Genomic DNA, 19388 nt, shown 5'->3' with positions numbered 1-19388 from the left:
AAGTTCTAGCTTTTTATTTCTCTGTATAAGACCTTTAAATGAGCAAGGCTCATTTTAACCTTCCAAGTCTTTCCCCCAAATATGCTAAGTCCCTCATTTCAGTTCAGCTGGTCTGCTGCCTTCTCAAAGAAGTGCCTTGCTTCTTCCTTCAGTTCACAGAATTTTCAAGCATTGTCCTTTCGCTTATTCCCTTTGTCTTTCAGAGCCCCCTAGCTTTCAGAGTACCCCTGTGCTAGATCCTGTGACATACCCCAATTGGTTTTTTTTGTTTTTGTATACTTTGTGTTGCCCTTTTTCTCTTTTCACATATAAAAATATATCTTCCTCAGGTAGGCTTTAACCTCCTTGAAAACAGGATGATAATCTGAACCATCTGAGTACAGGATGAGACTTTGCTTTATCTGGAGCTCTAGGGCTTGGCAAATAAATTTATTCATTTATTAAATTAATGGACATTTTTATTGAGTGCCTATTATGTATTAGGCCGTGAGGTTAGAGCATGATAATTACTTCTGCTCTCAAGGATTGAAGAGTTTAGTTTGTGATACAGGCAAGCAGAGAGGCAGAGTGACATGTGATGGGAGTGATGACGGCAGTATCCCAGGTGCTGTGGAAATGTAGTGAAAGGGGACATAGCTTGAACTGGAGGACGGAGAATGTGAATTATGTCTTCAAGGACTAGTAGAAAGTGATGCTCAGATCTAAATGACACATAGTACATGAGACATCATTTTTAATCGAGAGGTAGCTTGGGTGAAGGGGAGCAGAGATAAAACCTAGAGGAAATGGATGAATTTCCAGCAGAATATAAATGCTGAAAAATGACCTCAAAAGAAGTATGAAACTGCTACAATTATCGTAGAAGTTCTTGGAAATATGATTAAGCTCTATTATTAAAGAAAGTTTCATATCTAGATGGCTTTACACTGAATTCTGATAAACCTTTAAAGATGAGATAGTTCCAATCTTATCAGTAAACTAATCCAAACAGTAGAAGAGGATGCAGAACCCCCATATCAAAACCTAATAATGATAAGTAAAGCAAGTAGAGGAAGACACTACAGAATGATTTTACTTCGTATTATACGTACAGAAATTCTATGTAAAATAGAATATTTAATTCATCAATATACCAAAACACGACAACTGTGACTGAGTAGGATTTTTTTCTAGGACTACAAAGATGGTTCAATATCTAGAAATCTATCAACACAATTCATTACATCTCTAAATGAAGGGAGGGGAAAAAAGAGATGATTCCGTCAGTGGATGCTAAGAAGGGAGATGCAGATTCTAGAAAGGGAGGAGTAACCAAAGAGATCAGCATTTATTCATTCACCCATTCATGCATAAGATATTTTTCTAAGGGCTTCCTGGCCAGGCGTTGTGCTGGTATAGTGAGACCACTTAGGAACTTCCAGCTCATTGGGGTAGATAGGTAGGTGATGAAATAGCTTACATGTGGACTGTTAATAGTATGAAACAAGAGCCTGGGAATTAAGTTACTCTTTCTGGAGGGAGCTAGGGAAATGTTCACAGCATCAGAGACATTTCAGCTGGGTCAAGATAACAAAAAGGGGGGGGGGTGTACTTGGTAGAAAGTAATGGCATTATAGATGGTGGACACAGCATGAGCAAGTCTTCAGGGTCATTACATTTCATTATAAATCCTGGGAGTGGTGTCACTGGGCCATTGGTAACATATAGAAGAAAGGTTTGAAAAAATGCTGTTAAGGTCTTATGCAGACAGGTACTTGGCCAGACCCTGGCACTCACTGGAGGTGTTACTGGGGTTGCCTCCATGGAGAGTACAGTGGAAGGGTGATATATGGTGCTGGGGATAACTGAAAATATGGTGGGGTCCATGGTTTGCACATGGATGCTTACATTTTCATTTTTCATATTCTCCCAGAAGTTTCCTGTTCCTTTATATCTGCAGAATTTCTGAAAAGGCCAGGATTCTACAGTCAATTGGCAATGTGTGATTGCTCTGGAAATGTGCCTCTTTGCTTTAGAAATCACTGTATCCTATATTAACCCATTTTGAAAGTTTCTATTTTGGAATAACTTGAGATTTATAGAAAATTTGCAAGGATAATATTAACCCATTTTTAAAAAAATCCGCAAATAAAATTTATACTACAAATGTGCAGGGCACGTTAAAATTTTCAAATCTTTATTTGATCCTGCTTGTTCCCCACTTATACTCACTTTGGTCTTGTTGAGAGTAGAACAGACACTTTATTCCCTTTTAGTAGAAAACTGAGGCTCAATTAAACAAACAAAACCAAAATTAATGTTTCTCAACCCTGAGACATGAGCTTGGTTTTGGTATCTAAAAAAAAAAAAGATCTCCAAGACTTATAAATGTGCAGCCAGTTTTAAGAACCAGGAGTAAACCAGATTCACAGTTGTTTTTCTGTATTGGTTTTGTGCTGGGCCTTAATGGTGGTTTAGGGATGTATAAAATATGATCCCCGCTGTTCCAAGGAACCTACAATTTACCAAGTGTCTGTGTACATGAGCATGTATACAAGGTGCAGGGGAGGAAAATAAGGCCCTGCAACCAGAGTGAAAAGCCAGTGTCCCCACTGGCTTAAGTAACAGAGCCCTCCTGATTCCTAATTTAGAGGCTTCCTCATTGCTTCATGTTGTCCTCTTTGATTGAGAGACCTACACCTCCAACAGTTTTCCTCCCCTCACTTTGCTTAGCACTTGACAGTATATAAAACACTTTAATGTTGTCATCTCATTGGTTGTCATGAAACTCTGTGAGTTAAGGACAGGGAGCAGGGGAACCTGGGACAGCGGATAAGGGCAGTGGAGCTGCTCAGGGTCATGTCACCCCTCCTGGCGTGGTGTAATGCTACCCAGGCCACGCTGGGCCCCATCTCTCCCCCTCCACCCCATCTCTCCCTGGCCATGCCACGTGCTGAGGCCTTTATTTTTTCCTGCATTTCCAGTTTTCTTTGTTGTTACAGACATCTGGAGGTAATCATGGAGCCCTCTCAATTAATTCAGTCCAATTAATAAATTATGGGATGGATTTGGGGCTGGGAGAGGGTGAGGGAGCCTTCCGGGCCTCCCCGCGCTGGAAAGCTCTTGCAATCAGACTTGGAGAGCCCTCCTCAGTGGCAGTCTGTGAGGCTTGGCCCCAGCCTGCAGGCTGCCTGTAGGGGTGGTTGGCTTACCCTGACACCAAGACATCGTTCTTCTTTCCTCACAGAGTATATTTTAATCCCAGTAGGATAGCCCCTGGACTGGCTGGTGTATCCCCTTCCTAGCTGAGTTCTTCCTAAAGGTCCTGTATGGTATCCGCTCAGCAGAGTTCCTGATGGGTGTTATATGGGGCTGCCCTGTGCATTATAGGGGTTGAATATTTTAGACCCTGGCTACTAAGTACCAGTAATTGTCCTAGGCATTGTGGCAAACCATGTCCCTCCTTGCAATTTCCAAGTGCCCCTTGGTGAGGAGCAGAACTGCTCCTGCTAGAGGGATCATTTTCAATGTCCTGCCATGCATTAGTCATACCCTTGTTTCAAGAATAAACCTTTGGGGGTTCCTTAATGCCTGCAGAATAAATTCAAACTCCTCAAGCTTGCATGCAAAGCTGTCAGTGCTTTGGTTCCACCCCACATTTTTAGTTCTTTTGCTAGCTACTTCTCCGTATTCCCCCACAGCCATGCTAAAATGAAGTGCTGTGTACTTTTCTGCTCATGCAAGGTTGCCTCCTTTGTTCAGGCCCGACCTCTCCTCAGCACTCAAGGCCCAGTCTGAAGGTTGCCTCATTAATGAGGTCTTAGTCCTGCTCCCTGCAAGAAGTGATCTTATCTTTTTCTACATTCCAGCAACACTTTATTTTTTTTACCTCATTTAGATAATATCACCTCATTTAGGTAACTTACCACCATTTAATTGATATGGTAATCATTTTAATAGATTATTAATAAAATTGAAGCTTTTTTCCAACCTTGCTAGTATAAAATTCTCCTACCGTAGAAACTTCTTAAGGTTAGGGACCATTTCTTACTCATGTCTGTTTCCTGAAGAGTCCTAGGCACTAAAATAGGTAACTGTTGGAAGAGAGGAATTCCAGATTGGTTGAGGGGAGTGTTCAATTTTTCTCCTCCTCCAGTTAAGGCAAGTTTTTCATAACTCTCCTACTTCTTTTCCTCCCCCCCCCTCCTTCCTTCCTTCCTTCCTTCTCTCCTTCTTCTCAGAGTCCTTTTTCAAGATTTTATTAAGTATGGATTAAGAAGAAGTAATAACGAAGTGAAGTATATTGCCTTCATTTTTGTGTTTCTTTAAAAACAACTGTTGTTTGTTTCTTTTTAATTCCAGATTCAACAATGTCTCACCCATCTTGGCTGCCACCCAAAAGCTCTGCTGAGCCCCTTGGCCACGTGTCTGCACGGATGGAGACCACCCATTCCTTTGGGACCCCCAGCATTTCAGTGTCCACACAACAACCACCGAAGAAGTTTGCCCCAGTCGTTGCTCCAAAGCCCAAGTACAACCCATACAAGCAACCTGGCGGTGAAGGTGAGTGAAGGATTGCAGAGGTGGGTGCCCCAAATGGGAGAGTTCAATATAATAAAAAGTGATTTGCAGTACAATGTTGTGTTGGAACAAGGTAGCTCAAGAATTTGTGGTGTGGTTATCATAGTGTATAGACTGTCAAAGGTTAAAAAGCATCAAGTAACCATCTAGGCAGCTCTTCTTTTGGGCATAAAGATTGAGATCTCTTAGGGGTTATATGACTGTGGTTATACAGTGAATTCGGGCCAGAGCTAAAACTAGAACCCTCATCTCTTCATTCATAGCTCAGTGCTCTTCTACTGCTGTGTCCTCCATCCCCATCCCACTGTCCTGTAGAAGTGTGTCTACCACCCAGTCGTCCCTCCCTCTTGCCAATGGACATGTGTCCAAAAATGCTGCCAAACAGTGGACTCCCCTCTAATGTGAAGGGAATAAAGACAGGGTTTCTTATAGAGAAGGAGGCAGAGGTGTGAGGAAGTCTAGTAGGTATGACAGTTGATGCACACCCGAGGGGAAGGATGGGGCAGGTCCTATATTGTGTTGGCGTATGTGAGAGGGAGGAGAGAAGCAGGTAATGGTTGCACTTCAGACCCCTCCACAAGGGGTCAGATTCACCCTGAGTGCTGTGAATTCTGGTGAGTTGTCCCCTTGGCCGACTCTTCCTGCATTGAGATGCCCCATCCTCGTCACTGTACTCTGTGAGGTTCTCCCACTGTCTAGCTGGTTCTCTAGGGACAGTGGCGTCATCTCTGATCCTCTGCAGCTCTTTGCTCAACTGTTTGTTCTTTCTTAACACGCCACCTCACACCCTTCTGTCACCTGTCACAGTCCTATTTGTATCACCTTCTCCAGTGTCTGGACTTGACCTAGATCCTAAGTAATCACTCCCTTCCCTGGGTTTCCACATACATCTTATTCTGACTGTCAACTTCCTACTTCTTTTGTTGTTCCTCCTGCTCTTCTTTTTTTATTTTTTATTTTTATTTTTTGCGGTACGCAGGCCTCTCACTGTTGTGGCCTCTCCTGTTGCGGAGCACAGGCTCCGGACGCGCAGGCTTAGCGGCCATGGCCCACGGGCCCAGCTGCTCCGCAGCATGTGGGATCCTCCCGGACCGGGGCACAAACCTGCATCCCCTGCGTTGGCAGGCGGACTCTCAACCACTGCGCCACCAGGGAAGCCCCCTCCTGCTCTTCTTAATCTGCCACTATTGACCGGATAGTCTGTCTGAGGCACTATGCTTTTCATTGTCATTTTATTGCCTTCCCTATAACCCTATGAACTAAGTATTTTTTCACATAAAGAAATGGAAGCTTAGAGAAAAGAGGTGACATTCTCTGTGGTTTTGTGGCTACAAAGTTTCTGAAGTGAGGCTGTTGTCTTCACCCAGTCTGCTCTGCTGCTGGTCCTTCTCTTCCTGGCATATGTGGCACTCGGGCCCCATATGATGGTGATACTTCCCTACTTCCTTATAAGAATGTAAGCTTTGTTTCCCCATTTAAGCAACAAGACGTGGTTTCTCACTCATCCTTATGTTCCTCTTGGCTCTTATTATGCTACTGTGTTTTTAGTGGGAATGATTGTGTATGGTCAAATGTATGTCTGTATGTTCCTGTGTGTATATACATTTGGATGGATGGCGGATGGCTGCATGGGTGAGTGCACTGCTCAGTAATTCTTCTCTTGCAATAAACAGTTTGGAATGTGGCATCCTCTCTCGAAGCAACTCAGTCTCACTGAATTTCTGAAGTCTTGAGTCTTTCTTGCAATTCTGCCAATCCCTCTTTCTTTTTAATATAACCTTTTTTGAATACGTAAAGGAAGAAATTTCCCTTGCATATATACATTTTAAAGACAAACATGGATAAAGTTTCATGGATATTCAGACTTTTTTAAAATATAGCTCCATCTCTTCATCTGCTATATATTATGACATGATATTTGTTAGAAGTGTAAGATTTGCTTTCCTTTATATTTAATTTAAATGTTAGTGCATCCTCTGTTGCTCTCAGTGTTTTTATAATTCATGTTATTTTTGTTTAATTTTTTATACATTTTCTAAAGTTTATATCCATTTTCTTTTTCTTTTTTTGTCCATTTAGAATATTCTTTACCATTAGTGAAATCCCCAGGTAGTAGGTAACACAGTTTTCATTTACCACGTGAGTTGATGAGGTCTCATGTCTCAGCTCACGCCATTGCCATTCCTTGCCTCTGAACATACGCGCCCTCAATTTCTAGCCCATAAAGCCTTAACATTCATAGCTTAATTCAGGCCCTGACTTCCAAGAACCTCAGCCACAAAGGCAGAGTGTAGAACTAACAGAAATCACACAGTCCACCTTTTGCTGGTATAAAGATGAGAACTGCAGTGCAGAGAGTGTGAGTGTTTGTTTCAGAAATGCACAGCCTGCTTGTGGTCAAGTTGGTACCAGTCCTCAGGTCCGCTTTGTTTGAGTCCAGGGTTATCGGGACCTTGTATTATATTCTACTCTGTCCCTCAGCCATAACCTCTATGCGTCTCATACAATCCTTTTCACAGCTGTCCTTCTAATAGATTTACTTGTGTATGGTCCTGTCTCCTTTGGTAGACTCGGACCTTTAAGAGGCTGGGTCTGCCTGAGTCATGCCTTTCTTTACTCCCAACAGCATCCAGCAGGACACCTGACACCTAGTAGCTACTCAATGATGTTTGCGGTGATAATTAAACTACAGCAATATAAGCGTGCTTTTCCAGGCACAGATTCGAGCTTCTTAACCACTTTTTAGGCTTTATGGTTCTGTCTGAATTTCTTTTTACCTCTTCTCCCCATTCCTTGAGCTTTTTAGCCCAGGATTTGTTTAACCACTGCTACCTTGAAGTTACCGATTACATTTCTCACCTTTGTATTATTATGTCTGTAATCTCTGGGGTTTGCTTTCTCATTTTTAAATTCTGACTGTGAAAGTAGAAAAAGTACCCACATGTTTTCCACATCACCTTATATTTATGTGATACCATATGTTATAATTTTTTTATAAGGTATTTTGCTAATAACTTTCTCTAAAGGGCTTTGGCACATTTAAGAGTAGGTGTACTTTTTTTCCAAGTTAGTAGCTCTTTAGGCCTTAGGGTCCTTTTATTTTACTACCATTGTTCTCATTTTTCATTGATTTTTTTTTCAACAACTTGTGTGTCTTGGAATGCCCCTGCATTTCCAAATGCCTCTTTGTATCCTGTACTATATGCTTATGAGCCCATATATATTTTTTATTGTTTTGTCTTCTTGCACATTTTACCATGTTAAGTGTTTACGTATTTTTCTATGGAATGAAGTTGGTATGTATATATGGTTTTGTCTCCTCACGTTCTGTTCTCTACTGATGAGAGCAATGAGATGATGCAATTTTTCTTGTTATCTTTAAAGTACTAGCAGTAGTGGTTTTTTTTTTTAATACATACTAGTGGATATATGTCAATCCCAACCTCCCAATTCATCACACCACCACCCCTACCCCACCACTTTCCCCCCTTGGTGTCCATATGTTGGTTCTCTACATCTGTGTGTCAGTTTCTGCCCTGCAAACCGGTTCATCTGTACCCTTTTTCGAGGTTCCACATATATGCGTTAATACATGATATTTGTTTTTCTCTTTCTGACTTACTTCACTCTGTATGACAGTCTCTAGATCCATTCACGTGTCTACAAATGACCCAATTTAGTTCCCTTTTATGGCTGAATAATATTCCATTGTATAATAATATTCCATTGTACCACGTCTTCTTTATCCATTCATCTGCTGATGGGCATTTAGGTTGCTTCCATGTCATGGCTATTGTAAATAGTGCTGCAATGAACATTGGGATGTCTTTTTGAATTATGGTTTCTCTGGGTATATGCCCAGTAGTGGGATTGCTGGGTCATGTGGTAATTCTATTTTTAGTTTTTAAAGGATCCTCCGTACTGTTCTCCATAGTGGCTGTATTAATTTACATTCCCACCAACAGGGCAAGAGGGTTCCCTTTTCTCCACACCCTCTCCAGCATTTGTTGTTTGTAGATTTTCTGATGATGCCCATTCTAACTGGTGTGAGGTGATACCTCATTGTAGTTTCGATTTGCATTTCACTAATAATTAGTGATGTTGAGCAGCTTTTCATGTGCCGCTTGGCCATCTGTATGTCTTCTTTGGAGAAATGTCTATTTAGGTCCTCTGCCCATTTTTGGACTGGGTTGTTTGTTTTTTTAATATTGAGGTGTTTATATATTTTGGAGATTAATCCTTTGTCCGTTGATTCGTTTGCAAATACTTTCTACCATTCTGAGGGTTGTCTTTTCGTCTTGCTTCTAGTTTCCTTTGCTTTGCAAAAGCTTTTAAGTTTCATTAGGTCCCATTTGTTTATTTTTGTTTTTATTTCCATTACTCTAGGAGGTGGATCAAAAAAGATCTTGCTGTGATTTATGTCAAAGAGTGTTCTTCCTATATTTTCCTCTAAGAGTTTTATAGTGTCTGGTCTTACAGTTAGGTCTCTAATCCATTTTGACTTTATTTTTGTGTATGGTATTAGGGAGTATTCTAATTTCATTCTTTTCCATGTAGCTGTCCAGTTTTCCCAGCCCCGCTTTTTGAAGAGACTGTCTTTTCTCCATTGTATATCCTTGCCTCCTTTGTCATAGATTAGTTGACCATCGGTGTGTGGGTTTATCTCTGGGTTTTCTATACTGTTCCATTGATCTGTATTTCTGTTTTTTGTGCTAGTACCATATTGTCTTGATTACTGTAGCTTTGTAGTATAGTCTGAAGTCAGGGAGTCTGATTCCTCCAGCTCCGTTTTTTTCCCTCAAGACTGCTTTGGCTATTCGGGGTCTTTTGTGTCTCCATACAAATTTTAAGATTTTTTGTTTTAGTTCTGTAAAAAATGCCATTGGTAATTTGATGGGGATTGTATTGAATCTGTAGATTGCTTTGGGTAGTAGGGTCATTTTCACAATATTGAGTGTTCCAATCCAAGAACATGGTATATCCATCTGTTGGTATCATCTTTAATTTCTTTCATCAGTGTCTTATAGTTTTCTACATACAAGTATTTTGTCTCCCTAGGTAGGTTTATTCCTAGGTATTTTATTCTTTTTGTTGCAGTGGTAAATGGGAGTGTTTCCTTAATTTCTGTTTCAGATTTTTCATCATTAGTATATAGGAATGCAAGAGATTTCTGTACATTAATTTTGTGTCCTGCAACTTTACCAAATTCATTGGTTAGCTCTAGTAGTTTTTTGGTGGCATCTTTAGGATTCTCTATGTAGAGTATCATGTCATCTGCAAACAGTGGCAGTTTTACTTCTTTGTTTCCAATTTGTATTCCTTTTATTTCTTTTTCTTCTCTGACTGCCATGGCTACAACTTCCAAAACTATGTTGAATAGTAGTGGTGAGAGTGGACATCCTTGTTTTGTTCCTGATCTTAGAGGAAATGCTTTCAGTTTTTCACCATTGAGAATGATGTTTGCTGTGGTTTTGTCGTATATGGCCTTTATTATGTTGACGTAGGTTCCCTCTATGCCCATTTTCTGAACAGTTTTTATCATAAATCGGTGTTGAATTTTGTCAAAAGCTTTTTCTGCATCTATTGGGATGATCATATGGTTTTTATTCGTCAGTTTGTTAATATGGTGTATCACATTGATTGATTTGCGTATATTGAAGAATCCTTGCATCCCTGGGATAAAACCCACTTGATCATGGTGTATGATCCTTTTACTGTGTTGTTGGATTCTGTTTGCTAGTATTTTGTTGAGGATTTTTACATCTATGTTCATCAGTGATACTGGTCTGTAATTTTCTTTTTTTGTAGTATCTTTGTCTGGTTTTGGTATCAGGGTTTTGGTGGCCTCATAGAAAGAGTTCGGAAGTGTTCCTCTGCAATTTTTTGGAAGAGTTTGAAAAGGATGGGTGTTAGTTCTTTTCTATATATTTGATAGAATTCACCTGTGAAGCCATCTGTTCCTGGACTTTTGTTTGTTGGAAGATTTTTAATCACAGTTTCAATTTCATGACTTGTGATTGGTCTGTTCATATTTTCTATTTCTTCCTGGTTCAGTCTTGGAAGTTTATAACTTTCTAAGAATTTGTCCATTTCTTCCAGGTTGTCCATTTTATTAGCATAGAGTCGCTTGTAGTAGTCTCTTAGGATGCTTTGTATTTCTGTGGTATCTGTTGTAACTTCTCCTCTTTCATTTGTGATTTTATTGATTTGAGTCCTCTCCCTCTTTTTTTTGATGAGTCTGGCTAATGGTTTATCAATTTTGTTTATCTTCTCAGAGAACCAGCTTTTAGTTTTATTGATCTTTGCTATTGTTTTCTTTGTTTCTATTTCATTTATTTCTGCTCTCATCTTTCCTTCTACTAACTTTGGGTTTTGTTTGTTCTTCTTTCTCTAGTTCCTTTACGTGTAAGGTTAGATTGTTTATTTGAGATGTTTGTTGTTTCTTGAGGTAGGCTTGAATTGCTGTGAAATTCCCTCTTAGAACTGCTTTTGCTGCATCCCATAGGTTTTGGATCATCATGTTTTCATTGTCATTTGTCTCGAGGTATTTTTTGATTTCTTCTTTGACTTCTTCAGTGGTCTCTTGGTTATTTAATAATGTATTGTTTAGCCTCCCTATGTTTGTGTTTTTTACATTTTTTCCCTGTAATTGATTTCTAATCTCATAGCGTTGTGGTCAGAAAAGATGTTTGATATGGTTTCAATTCTCTTAAATTTACTGAGGCTTGATTTGTGACCCAAGCTGTAATCTATCCTGGAGAATGTTCTGTGCACACTTGAGAAGAAAGTGTAATCTGCTGTTTTTGGATGGAATGTCCTATAAAAATATCAATTAAATCTATCTGGTCTATTGTGTTATTTAAAGATTGTGTTTCCTTATCAATTTTCTGTTTGTATGATGTGTCCGTTGGTGTGAGTGAGGTGTTAAAGTCCCCCACTATTACTGTGTTACTGTCGATTTTTTCTTCTATAACTGTTAGCTGTTGCCTTATGTACTGAGGTGCTCCTATGTTGGATGCATGTCTATTTATAATTGTTATATCTTCTTCTTGGATTGATCCCTTGGTCATTATGTAGTGTCCTTCCTTGTCTCTTGTAACATTCTTTATTTTAAAGTCTATTTTATCTGATATGAGTATAGCTACTCCAGCTTTCTTTTGATTTCCATTTGCATGGAATATCTTTTTCCATCCTCTCACTTTCAGTCTGTATGTGTCCCTAGGTCTGAAGTGGGTCTCTTGTGGACTGCATATATATGGGTCTTGTTTTTGTATCCATTCAGAGAGCCTGTGTCTTTTGGTTGGAGCATTTAATCCATTCACGTTTAAAGTAATTATCGGTATGTATGTTCCTATTGCCATTTTGTTAATTGTTTTGGGTTTGTTTTTGTAGGTCCTTTTCTTCTCTTGTGTTTCCCACTTAGAGAAGTTCCTTTAGCATTTGTTGTAGAGCTAGTTTGGTGGTGCTGAATTCTCTTAGATTTTGCTTCTCTGTAAAGCTTTTGATTTCTCCATCAAATCTGAATGAGATCCTTGCAGGATAGAGTAATCTTGGTTGTAGGTTCTTCCCTTTCGTCACTTTAGGTATATCATGCCACTCTTTTCTGGCTTGTAGAGTTTCTGCTGAGAAATAAGCTGTTAACCTTATGGTAGTTCCCTTGTATGTTGTCATTTTTCCCTGCTGCTTTCAATAATTTTTCTTTGTCTTTAATTTTTGCCAATTTGATTTCTATGAGTCTTCGCGTGTTTCTCCTTGGTTTATCCTGTATGGGACTCTCTGTGCTTCCTGGACTTGGGTGGCTATTTCTTTTCCCATGTTAGGGAAGTTTTCGACTATAATCTCTTCAAATATTTTCTCGAGTCCTTTCTCTCTTCTCTTTCTGGGACCCCTATAATGCGAATGTTGTTGCCTTTAATGTTATTCCAGAGGCCTCTTAGGCTGTCTTCATTTCTTTTTATTCTTTTTTCTTTATTCTGTTCCGTGGCAGTGAATTCCATCATTCTGTCTTCCAGGTCACTTATCTGTTCTTCTGCTTCAGTTACTCTGCTATTGATCCCTTCTAGTGTATTTTTTATTTCAGTTATTGTATTGTTCATCTCTGTGTGTTTGTTCTTTAATTCTTCTAGGTCTTTGTTAAACATTTCTTGTATCTTCTCGCTCTTTGCCTCCATTTTTTTCCCGAGGTCCTGGATCATCTTCACTGTCATTATTCTGAATGTTGCCTATCTCCACTGCATTTAGTTTTTTTTCTGGGGTTTTATCTTGTTCCTTCATCTTGTACATAGCCCTCTGCCTTTTCATCTTGTCTGTCTTTCTGTGAACATGGTTTTTGTTCCACAGGCTGCAGGATTGTAGTTGTTCTTGCTTCTCGACACAAGGTCTGCTAGTGTTGGAGGGTCTCCTGCAGAGGTGGGGGGCACCTGTGGCTCACTACGGGGACAAGGACACTGGCAGCAGAAGTTCTGAGGAGTACTCCTTGGCGTGAGCCCTCCCGGAGTCTGCCATTAGCCCCACCCAGCAGTAGTGTTCTTTTTCCTATAATCAGGTCCTCTCTTTGCTTCAAATTTTCAAAAATTCCCAAAAGCCTTAGACTTTGATGGCAGAATAGGGTATAGATCTTTCTTTTTTATCCTTGGTAGATACCAAAGTACATGAGCTTTTTTCTTGTACTAATACATTATTTTATGGAGATGGTTTTGAAATTTTCCTACTGTTATAACTCGGGCAGTTGGAAATTTTCTCTGTCTCTTTCTCTCTCTCTCAGTAGTTTGGCTGAATGACATTTGATAATATTTTGTATCCCTCATTACAATAGATTATCATACAGAATGATCTGTAAGGTTTGCAAGTTTGTAAAGTTAGAGTTATCTTACGGCTTGAGGTTGACTTTCTCCAGTGTCTGAAGTTTCTTTTAAAAAATATTTTTTATATAAGATTTTTAAAAAAAATGAATCCATAGGGTACAAATTCCAAGTGACCCTTTCAGTAGAATTCCTTTTACTTGTACACTCCTTTGTAGTTCATGTAGCACTTCCATATTCATTGTTATTTAATTCTCAAAAGAGAGTTTTTACTGTAGCTCGCTGAGTTAGGTAGAACAGTTGCTATTGCCATTTTACTGAGTGGTAAACCACCAGAAGTGAAATAACTTATTCCATAGTCATGTAGTTAGTAAAATTGTAGAGCTAGCCTCTATTCTTTATATCTAGGGCTCTTGCTGATTTTAAAGGTTTCTATTTATTAGAGATTGGGCTAGACAGCCTCGTCTATTTTAACTCCATTATTTTATTATTTCATGATTTTTCTTTGAAATTAATTTCAAAATGGTTGCTCTTTTCACAAACTTTTCCTATGTATATTACCTTACACACTTCTGTAAAATATAAACAAAGCCTCTGTTTTCAAGCTTTGCCTACCTTGCTTCACCTTGACTTGTAAAGTCAAATCAGAATAGGTGAAGTGAATTCTATTCGGTGAGGGTCCTAAGCCTGGAAATTTTTTACTAGATCTCTCTGTGCTTTCTACTACCTGAGATTACTAACCCATTCTATGGAGAGGGAATAGTTATAGGCGATTGATAATCTGGGGTAAACATAGTAACCAGAACAAATGTCCTCATAAGCAACTGATCTCCCATGATGGAAATGGCAGCCAAGCTTGTTTTCCATTCCACTCTCCTGCCAGAGCCATTCTTCATGTTTTAATCACAAAGTCTTTGAGCAGCAGAACTAGAAAAGTGTTTGAAGGTTTTCTAGGCCAATTGTTTTACTTGTCAGATGTGAAAACTGAGTCTGAGAGCGAAGAGAATGTCTTCCCAAGGTTACCCAAGAGTTTGGGGCTGAACTGGCTCCAGAACTCAGGCCCTAAATGTGCTCATTCCATTGGGTCTCCACTGACTTAGATTGCAAGAGACAATGTTGGGGCTTGGTTCCTAGGAATTGATGAGTCTGATTATTGTTACTTGGTGCAGAACTAGCTTTTAGTGATATGAAGTTATGTAACTTGGTCAGGCAGGACATATTTGTTTTCTCAACAGATAGCTAAAATGTGACGGAAACGGATGGCCACCTATGGCAATATATTTGAAGAAGTAATTTAGAATGTATTTTTTCTGCCATTTTTAATCTTGCCCGTATAAGCCAATGTGATGCTGCTTCTCTTCTTACAGTTAGTAAAAGCTTTTTCTTTTTTACACCTGGAATAATTGGTAGTAGAAAATATATTAGGACTGATGGTGAGCTCTGAACAAGGTGATGTCGAAATATTTATACTTGCACTTCACGCTCCTGTCTCTGGAGTCCTATCGTCTCTCTTCCCTGACATGAAAGGTGAATCTGGCCTGTGATTTTGGAGGTACAAATGGGAAACATCTTCTTTATGTAGTTCTGACAGTCCTGTTAAGTTGCCAGCCATCACAGAAGAACACTCGAGACTTCTCAGACTGTTTGTTATAACCATGCATGGTCTGTCAAGAGGACAGTCGCAGATTCACTGAAACATCAGGAACTCTAATGAGACTCGAGTTTGACTGGCATGTCCCTTTTCTGTTTCAGGGTAAGCATCTTGAGCCTCATCTATCACTGTGGAGTGCCAGTACATGCATTTTAATTTTCAGAGCCTCAGGGGGGAAAAAGGACAAGCTGTTCATTCATTAAGGGGTTGGGTAATAATTGTATTAATTTGATCTTTACATTGCACCTTCCTGAAGAGGAAAGAACTTGTAATTCTTTGGGTGAAATTGTGAAATCAGATCTTACTAAATATTCATAGGCCTTATTGACACTCCAAAGAGCCAAGGTTCAGTGCTGACTTGGTGGTCAGGGTATTTACATGCCAGCCTCAGTTTCACTGCTTGACCTTGGGCATGACAATTTTCTATTCCATATTTCTTAATTTGTAAAACTAGTTGTTAATATTAATTATCTTACCAGATTGTTTTGAGGATCAAATATAACAGTGAGTGTAAAAATGTTTTATAAATTATAAAATACCTTAAGACTCTAGGAATTACTTTTGCATACTTATTCAACAATCATTTACTTAAAACAGAATTTGTGCCAGACACTCTTCTAGGGGCTGAAGTAATGAGCAAAACAGAGATTGATCTCTGCCCTCATAGAGTGTATTTCTTGTTATAATAAAAATAACTAGTTGCTTTTATTAATATTAAGTAATATTGATAAAATTATAAAACAGTATTTATTTAATAAATGCATTTCATAATTTTATACACACTATTACTAATAATTTTTCTAAATTATAATACTAGTACTCTAAGACTAATAAATATATAGTAATATAAATATAATTATTACTAATAATAACATTCATAAATACTGGTAAACAGTATTAACCTCTAATAACAGTGATAGGAATCACAGTGCCTCAGTATTGTATATATTATAAAATTCTTGAACCAGGATGAATCTTAAAAATTATCTAATACAGGGCTTCCCTGGTGGCGCAGTGGTTGAGAGTCCGCCTGCCAGTGCAGGGGACACAGGTTCGTGCCCCAGTCTGGGAACATCCCACATGCCGCGGAGTGGCTGGGCTCCTGAGCCACGGCCACTGAGCCTGCGCGTCTGGAGCCTGTTCTCCGCAACGGGAGAGGCCACAACAGTGAGAAGCCTGCGTACCGCAAAAAAAAAGAAAAAAAAATTATCTAATACAATTTCATTTCTCAGATAAGGATGGTTAATTCCCTAATACATTTCTAGGAGGTATAGGACCTTTTCTCTAGAAATGCTGTAAATAACAAATCAAAATTGTTGAATACAGGCAGGGGTTATTACCTCAGTTTTAAGGGCTCAGAGCAGTCAGGTGGTTTGTTCAATATTACAGAACAGTAAGTGGTGAAGCTGAGTCTGGATCCTGTGGATCCTTCCATTATGGCCACTGTTCTGTGTCACTGAAGTGTTTTGGGTGACTTGCTTAGAACCTACCATGATAGAATTAATGTATGTGCACAGAGTGAGTGGATTAGATGTTTTAGAACAAAAACAAATTCATGAATTGTTGACAAAAATCTCTTTTATTTTGTAACCTGTCAGCTTAATTAACTGCTGAAGTGAATGCCTTCATGAGGTGGTAGACTCCTCATCCGTGTCTGACTCCAAAAACTGTGAATAATGCAATATTGTGTGGCGAGGTGCTCTTTAATCTTCATTTTTAAATTATATAAATGTGTGATACGATTTTCACTCCATGTTTTAAATATGAAGAAAGCTTAATTTCTTTTTCAAGAATAAAAATAAATGTAGAACTACAATAAGGCGTCACCATACACCCATTAAGCCAGGTAAAATAAAAAATCATATATGCTGGCGAAGGTGTGGAGAAGCTGAATCTCTCATACATTGCTGGTAGTTGTATGTAAAATGGTATAACCACTCTGGAAAACTCTTTGGCAGCTTTTTTGCTTAAAATGAACATAAATGTGTACTAACCATATGATTTAGCAGTTGTACCCTGGAGCATTTAATCCAGAGACATGAAAAATTATGTTCACAAAAACTCCTGTACATGAGTGTTCATAACTTTTTTCATAATGGCAAGATACTGGCAACATCTCAAATGTCATCCAATGGGTAAATGTTTAAATAGACTCAGGTCCATGCATATAGTGGAATAGTGCTATTCATTAATAAGAAGGAGTGATCTATTGATACATGCAGCATCCTGGATTCACCGCAAGAGCATTATGCTTAATGAAAAAAGAAAAATCAATCTTGAAGGATTACATATACCATATGATTCCATTTATAAGACATTCTTGAGATGAGTAAACTCTAGTGATGGAGAACAGATTAATGGTTGTTAGGGGACAGGATTGGGGATGCAATGGGGCAGGGAATTCATACCAAGAAAAAGCAACAGGGAAATGGTGGTGGAAGAGTTCTGTATCTCAATTGCAGTGGTGGTTACATGAACCTATACATGAGTTAAAATAGCATAGATCTAGATACACAGACAAAGGAATGCAGGTTAAAATATGGTAAAAACTGAATAAGGGCTAGTTAACAGTAATGAAACAATGTCAGTTTTCCTGGCTTGGATTTTGTATTATATCTTTATCAGATGTTACCATTGGGGGAGGCGGGATGAGCAGTACATGGGACTCTTTATACTGTTTTTACAACTTTCTGTGAGTCTATATTTTAAAATAAAAAGTTTCAGAACAATAAGGTAAATACATACATATAGATTTCTTAATATTTTCTTGTCCTTCTCAAGGTGCCATCTTGCATGCACCATTTGAAGATCACTGTTATAATGGTGGTTTACACCAGTGGCTTTCAAAGCTGGCCAGTCATCAGAAAGACTTGGGGAACATTAAAAAAAAAAAAAAAAAGAACATGGTCCCTGGGGCTCACGTCAGTCCTACAGAATCAGAATCTCAGGGCATGGGTCCCAGAAATCTGCATTAAAACACAATGAAATAAAACTCGCCAGATAATTCTGATTGACACTCAACCAAAGTTTGGGAACCATTTGTTTATTTCAGTAACTCCAGGGGCCAATCTTTTAATGCCCTTGAACCTTCTCCAGGTCCTGTGGGTACAGACTCTCTCCTTAGTAAAGGATAGTGGCTGTGGAAGTCTTATGCATCTTTTATCGTATGAACAATGTAGCAATTCAGGGGCTCGAATTGTCCTTCATGATGCTGTGCTTTTCATCATAAATACCAGTTTCCTGCATATGTTGTTCCAAGGAATTTTAATTGGAATCCAAAAACAGAAGAAGATGTAAATAAAAAAGATTCTTCTAGAATGCCTCAGCAGTGCCCAAACTTTTTCATTATAGAGCACTTGCTCTTGTGTAACTTCAGGTAACAATGCCTGAAATGTCAGCCGATTTTGGGTCACAACAGGCCTATGTAAATCATCTATAAATGGATTCATTATGAATATTATAAAAATAAATCTGACACCTAAGCCTTTGGGCAAATGTGCCATATAAAGAAATCATACCCTGGAACAATGATTGACCCTAGGAGCTATAAAAGAAAGATCATACTGTTATATTTTTATCATCCTTCCTTAAATTTACAGTATCCAGAGACTGGACAGCTGAGGACAGCACCAGAGAGAGAGGAGGGCAGATCCCTGAGGGGTGACACCTAGACCCTGCTAGCACTTTGACCTTCCAGCATTCTCTCTTACTATCCATTCTGTATGTTGTTCTGTATCTTGCTGCTTTTAAGCAGAATAGATGGTCTGCTAGTAAAGGTAGACATATAATAGCAGAAGTTGAATTCTGTAAGTTAAGTGCCGTAAAAGAAGATGAAGGATGTGGTGTAGGAGGAATTGGGGAAAGCTTCACAGAGGAGGGGACATCTGAGCTGAGTCTTGGAGAGTGAGTTAGTTGTTAGCCAGGCAGAAGAGGGTGGTGGACAGCATGACATGCCAAGCAAAGGGAACGGCATATGCAAATGCAGAGCAAGGTGCCGGTTCTGACCCTTGTAATTTTAGCAGCTCTTTGCTGACGTCCTTAGGTGGTGCATCGGGGCTCCTGGGAACTTCACAATATGAGCAAAGTAACTTCACTCTGAGCAGACTCAACATCTCGTGTGCTTTGACACATATCTCTAGGAATAGCTCCAGGAAGTTGGGTAGCTACAGGCAGGAAGCACCAAGAAACAAAGCATACTGATCTTATTACACCATGGGCAAGAGCTACTATCCTGGTGGTCTTGGCCAGAAGGATCAGGCCATTTCTCTCCAAGCGTCTATCATGCTTGAGAATGAAATGTTTCTGTCTGTACAGATGCTAAGTCAAAAAAGCAGGGGAAAAAAAACAAGTCTCTTTTAATTCTCGCCAAACTAGGT

The 19388-nt window shown here is 39.2% G+C and overlaps 1 protein-coding gene across 7 annotated transcripts in view; it reads left to right on the top strand.

Annotated features, from left to right (window-relative positions):
• Positions 1-19388, top strand: part of LPP (LIM domain containing preferred translocation partner in lipoma) — a 709708-nt gene that overhangs the window by 234358 nt on the left and 455962 nt on the right. For all 7 annotated transcript variants that reach the window (XM_082624540.1, XM_082624542.1, XM_082624541.1 and 4 more), the window contains one exon: positions 4342-4542. In XM_082624540.1, coding sequence (XP_082480666.1) covers positions 4350-4542 — 193 coding nt within the window. In that variant the 5' untranslated portion in view covers positions 4342-4349. The remainder of the gene's footprint in view (positions 1-4341; positions 4543-19388) is intronic.

Source organism: Mesoplodon mirus, assembly GCF_964341445.2.
Source record: "Mesoplodon mirus genome assembly, chromosome: 6".
Taxonomy (NCBI): domain Eukaryota; kingdom Metazoa; phylum Chordata; class Mammalia; order Artiodactyla; family Ziphiidae; genus Mesoplodon; species Mesoplodon mirus.
The sequence above is the reverse complement of the archived record's forward strand: the minus strand, read 5'-3'. Positions and strand labels throughout refer to the sequence as shown.